This window comes from Rutidosis leptorrhynchoides, chromosome 1 (assembly GCF_046630445.1).
Source record: "Rutidosis leptorrhynchoides isolate AG116_Rl617_1_P2 chromosome 1, CSIRO_AGI_Rlap_v1, whole genome shotgun sequence".
NCBI lineage: Eukaryota > Viridiplantae > Streptophyta > Magnoliopsida > Asterales > Asteraceae > Rutidosis > Rutidosis leptorrhynchoides.
In genome coordinates this window covers 398867107-398890054 of record NC_092333.1, presented here as the reverse complement: position 1 = coordinate 398890054, position 22948 = coordinate 398867107, and the positions used below count along the sequence as shown (strand labels likewise).

The following is a 22948-nucleotide window of genomic DNA, read 5'->3' as shown; positions in this document are numbered from 1 at the left end:
ATGTCGACGAGGAAGAAATCAAAACAATGTGAGCTGGAAAAGAGATCCATGCGATCGCATGGAATTCCCTCACATTCCCCATGCGATCGCATGGGGTCTGATATCAGGCCACATTATAAAGCTCGATCGTTTCTGCCATTTTTTTTACTCAATCTATCTCTCGACCTCTTCTCTCATATATATATATATATATATATATATATATATATATATATATATATATATATATATATATATATATTAGCTCGATCGTTTCTGCCATTTTTTTTACTCAATCTATCTCTCGACCTCTTCTCTCATATATATATATATATATATATATATATATATATATATATATATATATATATATATATATTATATAAATTATTATTATTATTATTATTATTATTATTATTAAGATTAATATTATTATTAATCTTATTATTATTAATATTATTAATTAGTATTATACATAAAATACTACGACGAGGTTATGAGCGTGTCACTTTCAAAATGGTTTTCAAGCGGGATAGAGCTAAGGAAATTATGGGTTATTGCCAAGGAGGTTATGGGTAATGTTCGGGGGTATATTTGTGAATCAAACCTAGTGTTTATTATCTCCGTTGCCTCTACGTACTTTCCTACAATATTGAATCTCAATATTGATACGTACGCACTCATATTTTATCTTTTATATATTAATTGTGTATCCATGTCTAGTGCTCGAGTATATATATTTATACATGCTTGTATGCTAAATTTCGTCGTTAAACAGTTTATGATGAATCACGAATTAAATACATATGTTACTGGTAAAAGGTATATGATATGCATGTTTTTGGAAAGCTGGCGAAAAATCAATGACTTTCCATTTCGATATCGAATAGTTTTGATGAACGGATTAAGAGATATGATCAACTGAATTATGATTGACGTTAATTGAAATTGCTTTTGAATCTGCAATTAAGATTTAAACAACCTGTTTACGAGATTGATAAAATGGATTTTTGAATATTACCAACCGAGTAAATGACTCCTTATATAAGGTATGTCTCGTTTTGTTGAACTATTGTCAAAATTGACTTTTTGAAACGACTTTGGATAACTTTTATATGTAGATCTCGAGCATTAGGATTGTGATACACTATGACCAGACCTAGCTTGATAGACATTTATTGACCAACATATGTTCTCTAGGTTGAGATCTACGGTTATTTGGTAATCCAAGTTTCGGTCACATTTTAGTGAACGACTTTATATGCTGCTAAGGTGAGTTTCATTTGCTCCCTTTTTAAATGATTTTGCAATATATATTTTTGGGCTGAGAATACATGCACTTTATTTTAAAAACAATGGACACAAGTACATACTAAATTCTATACTGAGTTTGAACTGAAAATCCCTTAGCTTTGGTAACTAGTAACTGCCAGTTATAAGAACTGGTGGGCGCGAGTAGTAGTATATGGATCCATAGGGCTTGATATCCCCGTCCGAGCTAGAGCACTAGCCTTTTAACGGACGTATGCTATTTGAGAAGAGTACACGTTGGTTTGCGTGTATTATTAAGATGATTATACAAAGGGTACAAATTATATATACGTTAAGTTTAGTTACCAGGGTGCTCAATTTCGTAGAATATTTTGATAAACGTTTCTGGATGGAACAACTGAAATCTTGTGATCCACTTTTATATACAGATTATACGATACATTAAAACTATGAACTTACCAACCTTTGTGTTGACACTTGTTAGCATGTTTATTCTCAGGTTCCCTAGAAGTCTTCCTCTATTTGCTTATATGTTAGACAAGCTATGTGCATGGAGTCTTACATGGCATATTTTTCTAAGGAAACGTTGCATTCACCAAATCATCACCAAGTATCTTATTTTGACTGCATTGTCAACGGAAGTACTATTGTAAACTATTATTTATGGTGATTGTCTATATGTAGAAATCAGCAGAGGTCGAAAACCTTTGATTTAAATATTCATTTATGGTGTGCCTTTTCAAAAGAATGCAATGTTTACAAAACGTATCATATAGAGGTCAAATACCTCGCAATGAAATCGATGAATGACGTGTTCGTCCATATGGATTTGGAGCGATCGTCATAGCCTCGGATTCACAAACCTATATCAATTGTATATATTAAAACATGTAATCGTAGTCGAATATTTTATAGGATATTATTATTAATAATATACTTGTTTACATTATATGTTATGTAGTTAAATTTAATATATTTAGTTCATATATTTTATATAGTTTATACTTATTATATTAAATATTAATACTGTTTAATTAATAACATTTTATTGATAAAATATAGTAATAAGTAATATTAGTGTAATTGTAATATGTTTATATGAAAGGACCCGTTCATATACATTATAAACGATTCACAGTATTTGATTATATCGAGAGGTATTTGACCTCTTATGATAAGTTTTACAAACATTGCATTCGTTTTTAAAAGACAAACTTTCTTTACATCAAAAATTGACGGCATGCATACCATTTCATATTACATCCAACTATAATTGACTTAATATTAATCTTGATGAACTCAATGACTCGAATGCAACGTCTTTCAAAGTAGGTCATGAATGACTCCAAGTAATATCCTTAAAATGAGCTAATGCACAGCGGAAGATTTCTTTAATACCTGAGAATAAACATGCTTTAAAGTGTCAACCAAAAGGTTGGTGAGTTCATTAGTTTATCATAATCAACCATTTCTGTAATAGTAATAGACCACAAGATTTCATATACATAAACGTTTTAATAAAAATATTCTAAGTGGTTGAGCACTTGGTAACCATACTTAACATTTAATCAACGTCGCATATTCCCTTTATTATGAAATCTCACTACACTGTACTAAGTGTAGTCACGGAAAATGAAGTACTGTGTAACCGTTGAATACTGGTCGTCCAGTCCGGTTGGGGTTGTCAGGCCCGATAGATCTATCAACAGGATTCGCATTTACAATACCGCATGTAAATGGTACTTACCAAGCTATTAGGGAAAAATATGCAAAGTGGTACAACTCAACGTAGAATATGTTTTTAGTACTTGTGTCCATTTCGTAAAACAGTTATAAAACAGTGCATGTATTCTCAGCCCAAAAATATATATAAAAAGGGAGTAATGAAACTCACTTTTGCCTTGAAGGTATTTAACACGACTTGGCCTTCGATAGATATCACGAACCTAACCATATATATAATATATCAACATATTTTCTTTTCAAGTAATCGTTATATATATATATATAAATGTACTTATAATACTTTTAATGTTTTCTTAGTCCGTAGTTAGCAGTCCGATGTTAGTGGTCCACAATTAGTTGCTCAATAAAATAACTAAAGACCCCATTGTATTCGTATTGATCAGAATTAATCTCGACCCATGGTACCATGTTGTCAAATGACGTGTTGTGTACATAAAGTACCGTGTTGTCAAATGACGTGTTGCGTACAATCATGAGGTCTTATGATTAATCTTCTCGTGTTGTTTACGGGTGGTCCTGAAATATATAAAATCAAATCATAAGTAATTATATATATAAAATATTATATTAATTAGAAAATATATGATTAATTTACTTTTTCTCCAAATATTTTCGTAGCTAAACTAGCTTCGGATACCCAATCAAATAACTACGTCATCGGTTAAAACGAATATACGTTTACTCATTTCACTCTCTTGCGATAGCTTCACTTATACTCTTCCCGTAATCAAATTATTTTATCTATATTACTCAATGATGATAAAACTCTATTTATCAACTCATATTCATCATGAAAATATTTTTATAGTTAGCCATAACGACCTCGATCAAATTTCGGGACGAAATTTCTTTAACGGGTAGGTACTGTGACGACCCGGAAATTTCCGACCAAATTTAAACTTAACCTTTATATGTTTCCGACACGATAAGCAGAATTTGTAATGTTGAATCTTAAAAAGTTTGGAACTACATTCATGTAATCAATTACCCTTTGACCGTGTTCGACGATTCACGAACAATTATGTGTATATAGATATGTATATATAATATATAATATTAACTGAAAACATTAACAAAGTATTAGATATATGATACTTTACATGAACATATTTGTTTCGATATATTTATCGACAGAATTAAGAGATAATATCAAATGATTGAATTTTCAGATACATTATGATATGATTACGGGCCTATGTTATGAGGTCCACTGTGATTTAAGAAATCTATTCTTTTTGACAACTCATTACTTAACCAGTATGATAAAGATAACGATATTTATATTTTATTTTATTAAATATATATAACGATTTAAATTAATATTATATATTTTTATACGCGTATTATACGTACATAGTTTTATACTTTTACTATACTTTAACTTTACCTTTACTTTACTTTTACTTTACTTTAACTTCAATAATTCATACTTTAATAATTCACTTTAATAATTCATACTTTAATAATTCACTTTAATAATTCATACTTTAATAATTCACTTTAATAATTCATACTTTAATAATTCACTTTAATAATTCATACTTTAATAATTCACTTTAATAATTCATACTTTAATAATTCACTTTAATAATTCATACTTTAATAATTCACTTTAATAATTCAAATATCTATTATAAATAGAATTCAATAGGTTTCATTATTTCATAGAAACTTGAAAATATATTTTTCTAAACTCTCTCAATCGAATTACATATATATATTTACTTAGTACTATTTCAAGATATTATTAGTATACATAAAATACTACGACGGAGTTATATTCAGACGATTTTAAAATAAGTTTTCAAATGGGATATAGCTAAGGAAATTATGGGTTATAGCTATGAAGGTTATGGGTATTGATCGAGGGTATTGCTCGTGAGGTCAACCTAACGTTTATCATTTTCGTTGCGTCTACGTACTTTCCTGCAATATTGAATCACAATATTGATACGTTCGTGAATCCGAGACAAACCCTGCACTTGTTCAGTGCCGTCATATACATAATTGCTACGAAATACAGTATTGTGAGTTTCATTTGCTCCCTTTTTATATATATTTTTGGGCTGAGAATACATGCGCTGATTTATAAATGTTTTACGAAATAGGCACAAGTACTAAAACTAATTCTATGTGGGTTTAAACCAGAAATATACCCTTAGCTTGGTAACATTAAACTACTTGTCTATGTACGGTAGGCGCGAATCCTAAAGATAGATCTATTGGGTCTGACAAACCTCATCCTGACTATGGAATGCTTTAGTACTTCGAGGTTATTTTAAACACACCTGATCTGGTGTACTTCAGAGGGTAAAACATGAACGTTAAGGCTTGTTACCGGGTGCCTACAACTTATATAATACTTTTATACACTTGCGAGTGTACATATATTTATAAACGGAAATCTTGTGGTCTATTAATATATTGAAATGATTGTTATGATAAACCTATGAACTCACCAACCTTTTGGTTGACACTTTAAAGCATGTTTATTCTCAGGTATTAAAGAAATCTTCCGCTGTGCATTAGCTCATTTTAAGGATATTACTTGGAGTCATTCATGGCATATTTTGAAAGACGTTGCATTCGAGTCATTGAGTTCATCAAGATTATTATTAAGCCAATTATAGTTGGATGTATTATGAAATGGTGTGCATGCCGTTAACTTTCGTTGTAAAGAAAGTTTGTCTTTTAAAAACGAATGCAATGTTTGTAAAATGTATCATATAGAGGTCAAATACCTCGCGATGTAATCAACTATTGTGAATCGTTTATAATGTATATGAACGGGTCCTTTCAGTTGGTATCAGAGCGGTGGTCTTAGCGAACCAGGTCTTCCATTAGTGTGTCTAACTGATAGTTGTTAAGATGCATTAGTGAGTCTGGACTTCGACCGTGTCTGCATGTCAAAATTTTTGCTTATCATTTTTAGTCGAAAATCATCTACTTACCATCCTTAGGAAATTACCTGCTTATCATTCTTAAGTCTAGAAGCGTTTTCCTACATTTATTGTATAATAGTGTATAGACGAATTCTTATCTTAGCATATCTGTTACTGTGAACTTTGACTGACATCTTTCAAAGATTCCTCCGTAATTTATGGGATTTTGGTATTATATATACATATGTAAATTATGTATTGAAGAATACCAAATCTAAATTCTACAATCTATTTCATACCAAAAAATTCTTTCCCTGATCATACAAGATGGATCCCTCAACCAGTTCGAGTTTCTCGGATTCCGACAGCTATGCCGATATGGATTTCCACATGAGCTCCGAAAGCAGCGTGACCGGAATGAATCAACCAATTAGCCATCATCTATTCTGGATGAATTGGGGATGGGTTCGTAATCTACTTAACCATTGGAGACAAGAAGAAGGCGATCCCTTTCATCCACCACATTGCCCTCTTGGCAATGAACCTGAAGCACTTACCGGCGAACCTGTCCGAAACACCATTTTCTCTCTCATTTCCAGAGTATCTCATCATGATTGTATACTACACCAAATTCTAGATCTTATTTATCCGCTCGTCCGAACCGATAATTACCCCGGTGTAATAGAAGAAGTCAACGAGCTTCACGCTCGGGTAGTGGCTTTGGAGAATATGGTGCAAAGGTTACAAACACCAGCAGCAGCACCAACAGCATAACCAGTACCACCATCAACAACATCAACAGTACCATTACCACCACCAACAACAACCGCATCGCAAACCTCAACTTCACAATCTGTCCCACGAGCATCGACGTCATACGCCATGTAGATACCAAGGAATACCACAACAATAAAGTATTGATTCATAACTTCATTGGGGAAACATTCTACGGTGATTATGTAATTTCTAAAGTTTAGAAATTATCTATCCTCGCCTGAACCATAAATCAAATGAGTTTAATTTAATATTAACTCATTAAATCAATATTACATCTGAAGAAATATACACATATATATTTCCATAAAGACTGTAATAAAATTCTTTTGTACAAAATATTAATTGTGAATTTTTTTTTAACGGGTAGGTAATACCCGAGAGATATATAAATTCACAATTAATATGTTACATTCTTCGAATCTGATTCAGCAAATCATCCATTATACTCTCTACTTTCACAACAATATACATTCTTTTATAAAATCAAAACAACCATACTCATTCAAAATCTAATTACATATTCTGATTTTGAAATCTCAGAATTCGATTCAAGATATAACCGAAATCGTCACTCTTAAATTCCTACATCTTTCAAAACTATACTTTGACTTCAAAACTGTCCTAGAACCTCATTTCTATTCATGGAACTCACAAAAATATTTGTATCATTCAAAATCTTAGAACATCATATGTATATTAACAATTACAATATGTGTTCAAACACTTCGAAATTCCTAAAAACATGCGAGATGATGATCCAACCACATATTACCCACTGTCATGCATCTGAAAAGCTCTCGAAACCAAAGTTATAGTTTAACACGTATCCATGTTAGATCCTTTGATATTTATTACCAAATATAATTTTTCAATCTCTTTCCAAAATAGACAGTTTTGTCACAGCTCCAGCAAATCACCTTCATTTGTTTATACGAATAAACCTTATTATAACAATTACCCCTTCATCATTGTTACCGGGGAACCTTTCATATCTCGCCACATTAGCAGTAAACTTATCAACAACTTCATTAACCTTCGACTTAAGCCTCTCCGAAAAGCCACTATACTTATTCATTAAAACCCCATCATGTACTCACCTACATCCTGTAACAATAATTGTCACACCAACTACTGGGAATTAGCAATCAGTATTTTGAATTTCGAGACAATTTTACGTCAAAAGTTATACATATAACGTCTATCTCCTAGACTTACATACTTCGAATGTGAATTTTCTGAAAAACATCCCAAACCATGAACTAGTTCTCCGAAATTGGAAAAATGCTGATGAAGCAGCAAAAACTGTAAACGACTTTAACAGTCAAAAGTTTGATGATAAAGAATAGTATGGTGGTAAAGCTGAGAAAAAGAGAAGGTTTGAAACTGAAAAACGGATTGAGCAGACCATGAAGGAGGCTGTGGACAAATCACAAAGACTAAACTTGTCTTCAAAGGATCCAAATGATTCAGTGTCTACTGAAATCATTAGCAAACAACTTACTTCTTATTCTAAAACTTCACAGACAAATCTTCTTCATCATCCATATTATCGTATCTTTTATTATAATATCTTCGATATTCCTGAAGATATTTTCACAACTATTCTTATCTGAAATCTTTTATCTCTTCGCAATATCTGCGTTACAACATAAAAAGAAACTGTGTTAGTTTCTAAATTCTAAAAAAAAATTTTGAATTTAAAATAGGAATGTTTTTGAAGTAGTGTTGGGAACTGAAGCATGAGTTAGTATAATATAATGACACTTGATCAACGTGATTATATTACAGTAAGTCATGCTGAGTTTCTAATGGAACGTGATGATTCACAGAACATACCGTCATCATGTACTGTCTACACGACTCTTACATTCTACCCAATTTCCAAACATATTAAGAACATGTCATCTTGATAGCTCTATATTTTCGGATATTCTAGTAATTTGCCAAATCAAGATCGTGCCATTACGATTTTCTTCTTGGAACATTAACTATGTTCATCCAAAAATTCATATCTACGAATTCTGGACCATTATCCGCTTGACTTAAGGTCGAAAAGAGAAAACGAAAGCATGAAGCTCCGAAATATAATGGAGAATATAAAGCCCGATAACAACCCCGAAATTACAAACCGTGTATATCAATGCGTATAGCAATATAAAGACACGGAAGAATGAAAAACACAATAACCCCAAGGTAATGGTAGAAGAAAATAACTTCCTCCGGTGGTAGATGAAAAAGAAGAATGACATATATGAAAGTTAAGAGTATATCAAGAATCAATACTGGATGAAGCATATTAACGAATGCTTTAAAGTATGAATTGGGGAGAAAGACTAGAAGGTGTGAGATGTGGAAATAAAGAAACGAAGGGGGTGGAATTATAGTAAAATATCAGACAGAGAAATCGAGATAGATTATCGCATTTAACCAAAGAAGATCATGATTTCCTTAATCGCCGAAGAACCAAATCTTATTGCAAAGATTTTATTTAAATCCCATGAATTCCGAAAATCAATCATAACTACGTCATCGGTTAAAACGAATATACGTTTACTCATTTCACTCTCTTGCGATAGCTTCACTTATACTCTTCCCGTAATCAAATTATTTTATCTATATTACTCAATGATGATAAAACTCTATTTATCAACTCATATTCATCATGAAAATATTTTTATAGTTAGCCATGACGACCTCGATCAAATTTCGGGACGAAATTTCTTTAACGGGTAGGTACTGTGACGACCCCGAAATTTCCGACCAAATTTAAACTTAACCTTTATATGTTTCCGACACGATAAGCAGAATTTGTAATGTTGAATCTTAAAAAGTTTGGAACTACATTCATGTAATCAATTACCCTTTGACCGTGTTCGACGATTCACGAACAATTATGTGTATATAGATATGTATATATAATATATAATATTAACTGAAAACATTAACAAAGTATTAGATATATGATACTTTACATGAACATATTTGTTTCGATATATTTATCGACAGAATTAAGAGATAATATCAAATGATTGAATTTTCAGATACATTATGATATGATTACGGGCCTATGTTATGAGGTCCACTGTGATTTAAGAAATCTATTCTTTTTGACAACTCATTACTTAACCAGTATGATAAAGATAACGATATTTATATTTTATTTTATTAAATATATATAACGATTTAAATTAATATTATATATTTTTATACGCGTATTATACGTACATAGTTTTATACTTTTACTATACTTTAACTTTACCTTTACTTTACTTTTACTTTACTTTAACTTCAATAATTCATACTTTAATAATTCACTTTAATAATTCATACTTTAATAATTCACTTTAATAATTCATACTTTAATAATTCACTTTAATAATTCATACTTTAATAATTCACTTTAATAATTCATACTTTAATAATTCACTTTAATAATTCATACTTTAATAATTCACTTTAATAATTCAAAAATCTATTATAAATAGAATTCAATAGGTTTCATTATTTCATAGAAACTTGAAAATATATTTTTCTAAACTCTCTCAATCAAATTACATATATATATTTACTTAGTACTATTTCAAGATATTATTAGTATACATAAAATACTACGACGGAGTTATATTCAGACGATTTTAAAATAAGTTTTCAAATGGGATATAGCTAAGGAAATTATGGGTTATAGCTATGAAGGTTATGTGTATTGATCGAGGGTATTGCTCGTGAGGTCAACCTAACGTTTATCATTTTCGTTGCGTCTACGTACTTTCCTGCAATATTGAATCACAATATTGATACGTTCGTGAATCCGAGACAAACCCTGCACTTGTTCAGTGCCGTCATATACATAATTGCTACGAAATACAGTATTGTGAGTTTCATTTGCTCCCTTTTTATATATATTTTTGGGCTGAGAATACATGCGCTGATTTATAAATGTTTTACGAAATAGGCACAAGTACTAAAACTAATTCTATGTGGGTTTAAACCAGAAATATACCCTTAGCTTGGTAACATTAAACTACTTGTCTATGTACGGTAGGCGCGAATCCTAAAGATAGATCTATTGGGTCTGACAAACCTCATCCTGACTATGGAATGCTTTAGTACTTCGAGGTTATTTTAAACACACCTGATCTGGTGTACTTCAGAGGGCAAAACATGAACGTTAAGGCTTGTTACCGGGTGCCTACAACTTATAGAATACTTTTATACACTTGCGAGTGTACATATATTTATAAACGGAAATCTTGTGGTCTATTAATATATTGAAATGATTGTTATGATAAACCTATGAACTCACCAACCTTTTGGTTGACACTTTAAAGCATGTTTATTCTCAGGTATTAAAGAAATCTTCCGCTGTGCATTAGCTCATTTTAAGGATATTACTTGGAGTCATTCATGGCATATTTTGAAAGACGTTGCATTCGAGTCATTGAGTTCATCAAGATTATTATTAAGCCAATTATAGTTGGATGTATTATGAAATGGTGTGCATGCCGTCAACTTTCGTTGTAAAGAAAGTTTGTCTTTTAAAAACGAATGCAATGTTTGTAAAATGTATCATATAGAGGTCAAATACCTCGCGATGTAATCAACTATTGTGAATCGTTTATAATGTATATGAACGGGTCCTTTCAGTTAAGAGCTTGAATTAAAACATTTTATTGACACAAAATGTTAATTGTAATTAAATGAATTTACAACAAAAATAAAAGAAATATGATAAACACACAGACTCTGTGTTCGCGTTTGAAGATGAAGACCAAATCTTTGATTATAAAAATTAAACACTATTAGATTATACATACAACATAAAATATGTGTCAAATATTCTATAAAAACTTCTGAAATTCTTAATTACACCTAGCTGATAACAGGTAACTCGAATTTAATCGAAGAACATGAGTTGACTTTTTAATAACCCAAACTTTGCCCTCAAAATTTGTAATTGATAAGAAAAATTGGCATATGAAACTTTGTATAAAGTTTGGGTGAACGTTTTCTATCATCTTTGCAGTTATAGAATTTAAATTGGGAATCGACCTCTGGGTTTTTGACAAAAAGGCCAAGAACAGAGAATGAAACTGTGTTTTTCAAATAAAGTTTTTGATGGTGCTCTCTTAGCTCGATTTCTACTGGTAAGGAATTAAATAAAGGTTATCAAAATTATTTACAGCTAATTTGCTCTGTTATCATTTGTTTTGTTGTTAGGATATGTCCACATACAATATTCCATCAGGTACAAACAAATATAAAAAAAATAAAAGCTGATATAATTCTCTAACATATTTTGGATATGCTATTGTACCCGTGATCTTAATATCTATATATTTATCAATTAAAGAGACAATTTAAATAGCCACGATAGTGATTGAAAAAAAATCACGAATATATCTGTATTTATATTAATTTGTATTAGTTAATCTAACAAAATATTGCTGTATATATATATCTTGTATTTTTATAAATATTAGCGTGTATGTACATACGTATCTGATGTATCTGCTTTGATATACTTGTATATATGTACCTGTATTTATATATCTATATGTATATATATGTATATATATATATATATATATATATATATATATATATGTATTCACTTATCAGTATTTGTATTTATATTATAATTAATAATAATATTATTAACTAATACATATACATATAACAATAATAATAATAATAATAATAATAAAGTTTATAATAATTATATTAATAATATTAATAATACTTATTATAATAAAAATACTAATATTATTAATGATAATAATAATATTAGTAAATAATAATACCCTAACAATTTACATATATTATATTATTAGTATTTATAGGTTATATATTTAAAATAATATTAATAACATTAGCATTAATATTGAAAGTATTAACAATATTGTTATAACAATTATATTTATAATTAAATTGAATATATATGTATTACATATTGTTGTTTATGTAATATAACTATATAGTATACATTACATAATAACTTCGAATCACAAAATATATATTTAATGTACTTTTTATATATACATAGATTTATTTTAATAATAGATTTTATTATTTCCTATAAAATTTTACAATTTAGTTCTTACAACTAAACCATATATTATATCAAACATATTTCAATTTATTATATATATATATATATATATATATATATATATATATATATATATATATATATATAAATTTAAATATATATGTATCTATTTAATTACAAGTAATAGTTCGTGAATCGTCGGAATTGGTCAAGGTTAATTGAATGTATGACAATAGTTCAATCTTCTTGAGACTTAACATAACAGACTTCGCTTATCGTGTCGGAAACATATATAAATATTAAGTTTAAATTTGGTTGAAAGTTTTCGGGTTGTCACAATTATTCCATTAAGTTTAATGGAATAATGTTTTTATATGTTTTCGAGCATATAATTTTGTGGTCCAAAATGAGCCTTTATATTTTCAAACATAAATTTTTATGGGTTAAATTAAATATTGTTTGCAATATTAAACCTATAATTCACTCAACATTTTTGTTGACAGTTTACCCGCATGTTTTATTCTCAGGTTCATGAATTGATTGCTTCTGCTGTGCTTAGAGAGTCTGCATTGTCTGTCACAGATTTTGATTTAAACATTAAACATTGCATTCTATTTTAAATACTGTTACATTGTGGGTAGTTGTTGACTTGTTTTGGTCAAGCGTTTTTATACATTTGGGTTGATTTTTCTAAATTTACAAATGATTTAGATTTTTCCTTTTGAGGTAATCAATTTTCTTAAATGAATGCAATGTTATTTATGAAAATTCATATAGAGTTATGATCAAGATGTGGGACCAAGTGACGGAGCCGTTAAGGGTACTTGACGGGACGACACAAATATCGCTAATGAGTATAAATCACAATCTCTAACAAGGCCTTCTATTCTCTACATTTTTTCTTTTCACAAGTTTCACCCAATATTTATTAATCTATTTCGATAAAGGATCAAATGTTCGAACGAGGGTTTTGAGGATTGATAATGTTTTTGTACGGAACTGATTTTAGAGTAATCGGGATCAATTATAATGTAACTTGCATACATGTAGTTTCTATGATTTTCAAAATGTACTGCAGTGTCCTAAACATAACGTTAGTTAATTAATTGACGAAACAAATTAACTGATGTTATGTTTAGAACCACCGTTGTGCATTTTAATAAACTATAGGTGGTACCGAAATAACTTTAAAAAGAAAAAGATTACCGGTATAATTTATATACTATATAAAAGACAAAACACTATTTCACTATTCATCAATAGTAACCAGGGTTATTTCCGTCATTTCACCTTTTTTTTAGTCTCCAACGATAAAAGAAGCAACTTTTGTAAAAGAACCAACCCTTCAATGTTACCAAAAGATGTCGAAAAATTTTTTCTTTACAAAAAATTCAACTACCTTTTTTTTTCCCTCAACGATAAAAGAGACAACTTTCATAAAAGGAACAACTCTTCAATGCTACCAAAAGATGTTGAAAAACATTTTTTTTTACAAAATAGATCAACTAACTTTAAAAAAAAAAAATGAACGCTAATAGAATAAACTTTCGCAAAAGGAACAACCCTTAAATGTTAGATGTTGAAATTTTTTTTTTTTACAAAATAGATCAAGATTTTTTTTTTTTAACTCGCATTTAAAACGGAGCTCCCGGCGCGAAGCGAGGGCTCCACAGCTAGTTTTTGAATAAACCACAAGAACAAATGGTATAATTGACTCTTTATTCATTTAATAATTTTTTTATTCTTTATTTTAAATTTTACATAATGGTTTTAAATGCAAAAAGGTTCGGTAAAAATCCGGTTTTCACCTATAATGCCCAAATAGGTTCCGGTCCGGATTGTCTATCCGCAGTTCCGCTCCAAGTGGACAATTTCCCGCCAAAATGTAGTGGCTTTCACCACCACAAGTCCTCGATCTACTATTTTTCACTGCTTTGAGTTATAAAATCCAAATAAATTGAAGCACGAAGTTAAAACCCTAACCCTTGTTCCATCATCTTCAATCACAAATATCATTAAATTGATCTTCATAAAATGAAAGGAGGAACACTTCAAATCAATTGGCACGATACCAAACCGGTTCTAACCCTAGATTTCCACCCGCTTTCCGGCATCCTCGCAACTGCCGGCGCCGATTACGACATCAAGGTCTTTCTTCTTCTTCTTATTATTATTTCTATTACCAATTTCAGTACTATGGATAATGATATAAATCCAGAATCTATGTATCTATATGTCTCTATGAAGCTGCATCATTGTTCGTCTTTATATGGTCAAACTGTTAGCAAAATTATGGAATATTAAGTGTTGAGTTTTAGGGTTTTGATTACTAATTGAATATGTTAATTTATATATTTAATTTTAATTTATAATTCAATGTGAAATGAAATGGAATTGTGCAGCTGTGGGTAATAGCAGCTGAAGAAGGGGAAAAGAAAGTGCCTACAGCTACTTATCAGAGTAGTCTTTCGTATCATGGGTCGGCTATTAATGCTATCCGGTTTTCTCCTTCTGGTATCCTAAATAATTTCTATCTTTAGCTGTTGGCTCAATCATTTATTATTATTATTGTTTTGGTATATACAAACAGTGAAATGTATGTGTATATCAGTATATGGACATTGTGTGGAAGTAGTAAATTATATAAAAGATTTTATTGATACAATTGATAAATGGAGTTATTTTATTACCACCAAAGTATTGGATAGATTCTTATAGTGTTGCAGTCTCCTCCCCACCTGCTTGATGCTCATTCCTCTCGTTCGGTGAATTTATTCTCAGTAATGTGTACTGCAACTAGAAAAAGATCATAATGTACAGGACTTGGCTGTCATTTTATCAGATGTAGTCTAATATTTGGATATTTGAAATTTTGAGAATTGGCTTCAAACCTGTTGCAAACTCGGAATACAGAAGAAACTGATGGAGGGAATCACACCTATACTTAAATTTAAAACCTGTTTTATTTTGTTCTGAAAAAAATTTCAAGAATTCATTACATCTAAAATTTACAGGTTATAGATTTGGACCAAGTCTGTTCTATACTTATGAAATTTTTCCATCTTATTTGTGCAGGGGAGCTGCTTGCTTCCGGTGCTGATGGTACGAGTTATTAATTTCACTCAACAATATGTTATTTTTCACAAGAAAAAAATGTGCATTATTTAATTTATATAAATGCAGGAGGTGAGCTAATAATATGGAAGCTGCACAGTAATGATTCTGGTCAACAATGGAAGGTCCTCAAGGCATTGTCGTAAGGCCTTTCATTTTCATATTACATCGTTATTGTAATAAAAACCACACATGGAATTTATTATATTTTTTTAGTATTTATTTAAGATTGCTGTTAGACTCTAATATTGATGTGACGAACCCATTAGATCTTATACTCATATTTGAAGTATTACTAGACAGGTTTCATCGAAAAGACGTGTTGGATTTGGAGTGGTCTACTGATGGTTTGTTTCTATTTTCTGGGTCAGTTGATAACTCATGCATCATATGGGATGTTAATAAAGGTAAGAATGATGATGGAAATTAGATGACTAATCTAATATGCAACAAAGGTAATTATCTGATTATATTCTTGTTTATTTTTTAGGGGCTGTTCATCAGATTTTAGATGGTCATTTCCATTATGTTCAAGGTGTTGCCTGGGATCCCATAAACAAGTATGTTGCTTCACTGAGTTCAGATAGAACATGTCGCATTTATGTAAAGAAACCACAAAGTAAAACAAAAGGAAGTGAGAAGACAAGTTATGTCTGTCAACATGTCCTTACGAAAGTGGAATCTCAAGCGATAGAAGAATCCAAGGTCAAAAACAGTTTATCAGAATATAGTTTTTTATGATTTTTTTTTTCTTCTAAAAAATGCAGCTACTGAGTTTGTATATGGTATCCATGCAGTCTGCTAAAAACCATCTTTTTCATGACGAAACACTGCCATCCTTCTTTAGAAGATTAGCCTGGTCACCTGACGGTTCTTTTCTTCTTGTGCCTGCTGGTAAGCATATCAAAATTTCAGGAATTTTTTTTATAGTAATAATGGTTTTTTCAAATCAAAAATTACAAAAAATAGGGAAACCGGCATTTCAAATGCCGGTTTGCGACTTGTCACCTACTTGTCACCTCAAACTGGCATTTCAAATGCCGGTTTGCCTACGTGGCTTTTTTTTTTATTTTTATTTTTTATTATTTAAATATTTATTTATTATTATTATTAATTTTTTTTTTTTTTTTTTTTGAGATCTTACAAACTAGTTATGAGCTCGTTTTGTTTTGAAAGGTTTCAAAGTCCGATGTATTTTGATACGGAGTAATACATATATAGTTAACTAAATTTAACGAGTAAAAAACTTTTCAAAACAGAACGAGCTTTAAAATCTTTCAAAACAAAATGAGTGTATCACGAGTTTGTAAGACGTAAAAAAAAAAAAAAAAATTAAAAATGCCACGTAGGCAAATCAGCATTTGAAATGCCGGTTTGGGGTGAGAAGTCGCAAACCGGCATTTGAAATGCCGGTTCCCCTATTTTTGTAATTTTTGATTTGAAAAAACCATTTTTGTAAGATACCCAAATTTCAGACAGTTACATGTATTTTAAAACTGTTAAGTCAAAGTTGGTCAACATCCGAGTACTCCGTGAGTTGCAAAGGACTCCCTAAAAAGTCCCGACTGAGTACTCCCCGAGTAGCGAATTTTGCAACCTTGTATATATTTTTTATATTGGGTTGATTGTTGCTGATGCAATATCTGGATTCAGGTTCATACAAATTCTCGTCCACTTCAGAACCTGTCAACACTACTTATGTTTTGTCCAGAAAGGATCTTTCAAGGCAATAATCACTTATTCCCCTCTCCTTGTTTGTCTTCACTTTTGCTAATATGTATTTCAATAGATATATGTTGTGACGTATATAATTTGTAAATACATGTATCTATATTTTGTGTGTTGATATTGCAGACCTGCATTAATGCTCCCTGGTGCCAGTAAAGCTGTTGTAGCGGTGCGTTTCTGCCCTAGGGCCTTTACCCTTCGTGGATTGAGCTCATGTAAGTTTTTGTCAATTGGAACCATCTTTTCGAAGTCTCTCATAAAGAGTATTATCCATATTTTCAGCATTATGTTTTGTGTAGCTTCATTATTCAAGCTCCCATATCGGTTGATCTTTGCGGTTGCCACTTTGAACTCTCTATACGTGTATGACACAGAAGGAGTTGAGCCAATAGCAGTTTTAGCTGGTCTTCATTATGCAGCCATCACTGACATTGCATGGTATATTTTATACATGAATTTCATCTTCTTTGAACTCTCTATATCGAATACCTTTTATTAATTTACTAGTGAAATGACCTGTGGAACCACGGGTTTGTTTAAACGAAACAGTTTATGATATGTTTTAGGTATTAAGTGAACGTAAATGCTAAAGTAATGCTCCGTAGAACCACATATTCCAACTAAGAAACTTGTCGTTTTTACAAACATATTGATATACTTAAATTGGTAAGAATAAATGAACTACATTTATTCTCCCACGACCTTCTTCCAATTTTCATCACAATTACTAATTTTCTTCTCATCAAAGCCTACATTACAACATTTTATTGAGACATGTATTTCGTATACATATGTAACATAATTAATCCCGTAAATAAAATCCATATTTGAATAATAATAATAAAGTTTGCTCTAAAATTGAGTATTTATATTTTTAATAATAATTATTAGTAATAACAAATGCCTCTTTAATTTTATTTATAAAAAAAAAATTAAAATACAATTATTATATGAAGGTTGCACAATATACTTCAAAGTTTGTACATGTGTTCATGGGGTGTTTTGTAAAAGATTGTACAATTTGTTTTAAAGTTTGTACATATGGTCATGGGGATGTTTTATCATAAGGTTGTACATAATGCTTCAAATATTGTACATATGGTCATGAAGGTGTTTTACTATAAGGTTGTACATAATGTTTCAAATATTGTACATATGGTCATGGGGTGTTTTATCATAAGGTTATACATAAAGCTTCAAATATTATACAATGAACATGTTAATATTTTTTATTAAATATAATAATTATTTTAATGACATCATCATGAAGGGCTTAGAAATTTTTATTTTATTTTTGAATTTTTTTTAAGCTTGGATAATCCTTATTTATGACATCATCATTTTAGAGATTTATATGATATATATAGATAGATTATAGATCCTCCGTAATATATAATATAATACTGATACTGATATAGTAATACTAATACTATCCATTCTTCATTTATTGGATAATAAATTAGGTCACCAACAGCTAAGTTCTTGGCACTATCTTCTCAAGATGGTTATTGTACCCTTGTAGAATTCGAGAACGATGAATTGGGAATACCCGTCTCCTTAACAGGTTCATTTCCATTATGTTTTCACTTTATAAATTTATATTTCACTATTGCTATACAAATCTATTGTAATCACCTGTTGCTGCATTTGTTTCAGAAAATAAGCAAGTCCCAGCTGATCAAAATACAACCACGGAGACCATGGAAAGAACTGAAGAAATCAAGAAAGTAATTGATATCGTTGATGACGATACACAGGAAATGGAAACAGATAAACAGGAAGAAAAACAGTCACAACAAAGTTTAGTGCATTCAACTGATAAACAAGATGGAAAACATCCAACGCCAACTACGGTACCTCCAAGTAAACCAGCCAAAAGACGGATTACTCCAATGGCCATAGATTGAATTCAGTTTTAGTATCTTATTGTATGAGGTCGAACTCTTATTTGTAACTTTGTTCGAGATAATTGTTTTGTTTAATCTGCAATTCTGTAGGAGGCTAAACAAGGGTCTTTATGTTGAAATCCAAATTGGTTTCCTCCACTTTTGGCCAACTAGGTTCATGAGATTTTTCAGCCCACTCACACACAAACTCGATCGGCCCACTCACAACTAGGTTCATGACTACTTTCTACGTGACTCACTCACAAAGGGCCTTTGGTCTTAGCAGTATCGCTCTTCAACTTTGAGGTTGTGAGTTCAAGTCTTACGGTGGACTATTTGTAACTGCCTAACTGGGGGTTTGTTTTCACTTAAAAGTGAAGGTAGCTAGTTTTGATGAACCACCTGAGCCTCACGCTAAGATTCAGATCCGTTTACCCCATTTAATTTATAATTTTGTCAACTGATACAGTAAACTGTAGAGTATTCATGATCTAATTTGGTTGATTTTTGAAGAAAATTCAAACCAAACATGTCTTTGACGGTTTTAGAACTTTCCTAACTGAACTGAAATGTTTAAATTGTTTGGTTTGATCGGAACAGACAGCAAAAGGCGGTTTTGTCTCATTTTGTGATACTTGCTTTCTTCCGGAAGCGTACACCTTAGCCGGAACCAAATAAAGGAACTCGATTATAATCTGAAAATTTACGAGATTGAATATGAAACAAGTAAGTTGTCAATGCGTTTGGCTGCGAGCAAAAAACTTTTTGTTGTACATAACTATATACAAGGTTGCAAAAAGGTTGCAAAAGACGTGAGACGGGGTCGAGACGGTCGGGTCCAAAAAAAGTCGAGACTTTTGAGACGGGGGGTCGAGACGGATGTTGACCAAAGTTACTTTTAAATATATATATAAGTATGTAGAATATATGTATACATATTTTAAAGCCAAAAACTTTAATTGACTAATTTGTACTCAGAATCGTTATCATCGTTAATTTAATACAAAAAGTTTAAACTAAAATACGATAAATTTGACCGATTTTACCGACTTTCTAGATTTTCTGAATTTTGACAAACTTTGACTCGATTTTTTCAACTTTGACTTGAATTTTAATCGTTGACTGTCATATTATTAGACGATTCTTCGAGACGGGACAGGGTAGCCACCAAACCGTCGCAATGCAACGACTTGAGACGGGGTCTTTTGAGACAGTGACTATATTTCCAATTAAAATATTTTAATGTTAATGAGCTAATGTAACCTAAAAGACATTAATATGTTTCAAAAGACCATATACACACAATTGCAGACTTGACTCAATGGTATCTTAACACCTTAAGTGTGGGGCTTGAGTTTAGGTCATGGGTTCGAGCCTCACTATGATCATCCTACTAATCAATTTGCTTGAAATATAGAGCTCCAGATTGATCCAATGGGGATTTTCTTTCGGATCCATTAAGGATTTAAACCCCGGTCCGCCTGCCCGTCGGGATGGTTTAAGGATTGGGTTCATGCAATGCGATTCGGGTTTCCTCCCGAAAGCGCGTGCGTGCGTGCGTGCGTGACATATGATCGCGAATGTGGTTAAGTCTCTTCTGAATGATGCCGACAACTTGCTTTTCAAAAAAAAAAAAAACCAAAAAACCAAATAGACATTAATATAAAGATAATATAAAATAAAATATAAATGGTATATATATATATATATATATATATATATATATATATATATATATATATACATTAAATAATAGTAATACTAAATATAGTTGTAGCTAGAAAAATTACGGACCTCGCGTTGCGGCGGAAAATTTTAACGTTTTTTATAAAGTTAATGTTGAGCGAGAACAGAGTAAGAAAATTTGCTAACAAAAAGAAAAAGGGTTAGAGGACTCAAACCCATTTCTTTTCCAATACCAACTCATGAGTCATGAGCTTACCACTTGTAATCCATTTGATATAATAATTTGAGTTTGTTATATATATATATATATATATATATATATATATATATATATATATATATATATATATATATATATATAAGTTTTCTAAAATATTTTCTTTAAAAAAAGGAAGTTCCGTTTAGAATATAGTTAGTTGTGTTTTGTTCGTAAAATTATTTCGAGTTGAACGGTGATTACGAAGAAACTTAAGTCGCGGCGAGAAAAAAAAATAATTTTCGTAAAAAGATTGGGTGAGTTATGGGTAATATATTAAATTCAGAAGTTACATTTTAGCCTCTTTAATTATGAATGGTACTGTAACTTTTAGTCCTAAAAATTACAATTTGTACCCCTTAACTAAAGGTCTTTTGACACAAATTTCCCCTACCAAAAACTACATTCATCATAACCTAAAACGACCAAATATTTTGTCACAATTAGCAGATATTAAAAGTTACAATTTGTACCCCTTAACTAAAGGTCTTTTGACACAAATTTTCCCTACCAAAAACTACATTCATCATAACCTAAAACGACCAAATATTTTGTCACAATTAGCAGATATGGAAATATAAATGATACAAGATTACAATATATAGACATTAAATATAAAGTAGTAATACTAAATACCATACATGGTATAATAGATAGAAATATCTTCATCTTTATTAATATAAAGTAGTAATACTAAATATCATACATGCTATATATACTTGCATTCATGTTACACACAGGGCTGTTAACGAACCGAATCGAATCGAGTATTAGGAATTTAGGCTCGGCTCGTATAAAAATTATCCGACTCGAGTTCGACTCGAGATCGATTAAAAATCAAAAAATGTGTTCGAGTTCGAACTCGGTAATTTAATTATTGTTCGAAATCGAGCTCGATGCTCGATTGCTCGTTTAGAAATCATGATATGAAACTAGTTTTTAATAATAAATTCTCGTTGATTGAGAAACTCGAGCTCAATAAGCTCGGTGACATGTATCAACTAAAACGTTGTACTAATTACGTATTTTAAACGCAAGAAGTGAGAAACTTATATAGTTATTATGTCAAATAAATTCTTTCACCCATCAATGTGGGATGAAGAAAGATAAGTGAGTTTATCCCACATAGTAAGAAAGAAGTGAGAAGGAGAAATCGGAGAGATTATAAATATGAACTACTCCATATGCAATAAAATTTAATTAAAAACTAACGTCGTATTTAATTAAAAATACTACGACAACTAAAAAAGATATTTATATATATGAGTAATACATAAAAAATATTTTTTTAAAGAAAAAACTAAAAGCCATAACATTATAATGACCATGCTCGTTCGACTTAATTAATTCGTTCGAATTGAGAAAAATAAACGAGCTTTCAATCGAGTCGAGTCGAATATTAATATTTTCAAACTCGGCTCGTTTAGCTAATCGAACACTTATTTATGTTCGAATTCGACTCGAGTTCGAATATTAAAGTGTTCAAATTCGAAATAAACGAGCTCGAACTCGAGCAGCTCGTGAACAGCTCGGTTCGTTAACAGCCCTAGTTACACACCATCTCATTATCAAT

General features: G+C 30.7%; 1 protein-coding gene across 1 annotated transcript; it reads left to right on the top strand.

Annotated features, from left to right (window-relative positions):
* The first annotated feature begins 14656 nt into the window (after positions 1-14656).
* LOC139871439 (chromatin assembly factor 1 subunit FAS2-like) lies at positions 14657-19584 on the top strand. Its single transcript, XM_071859155.1, has 12 exons — positions 14657-14853; positions 15108-15219; positions 15781-15807; positions 15889-15961; positions 16123-16226; positions 16310-16524; positions 16617-16713; positions 17473-17545; positions 17674-17762; positions 17847-17985; positions 19011-19111; positions 19204-19584. The coding sequence occupies exons 1-12, from the start codon at positions 14740-14742 to the stop codon at positions 19452-19454; spliced, it is 1395 nt and encodes a 464-aa protein (XP_071715256.1). The 5' UTR covers positions 14657-14739; the 3' UTR covers positions 19455-19584.
* The last annotated feature ends 3364 nt before the right edge of the window (positions 19585-22948 follow it).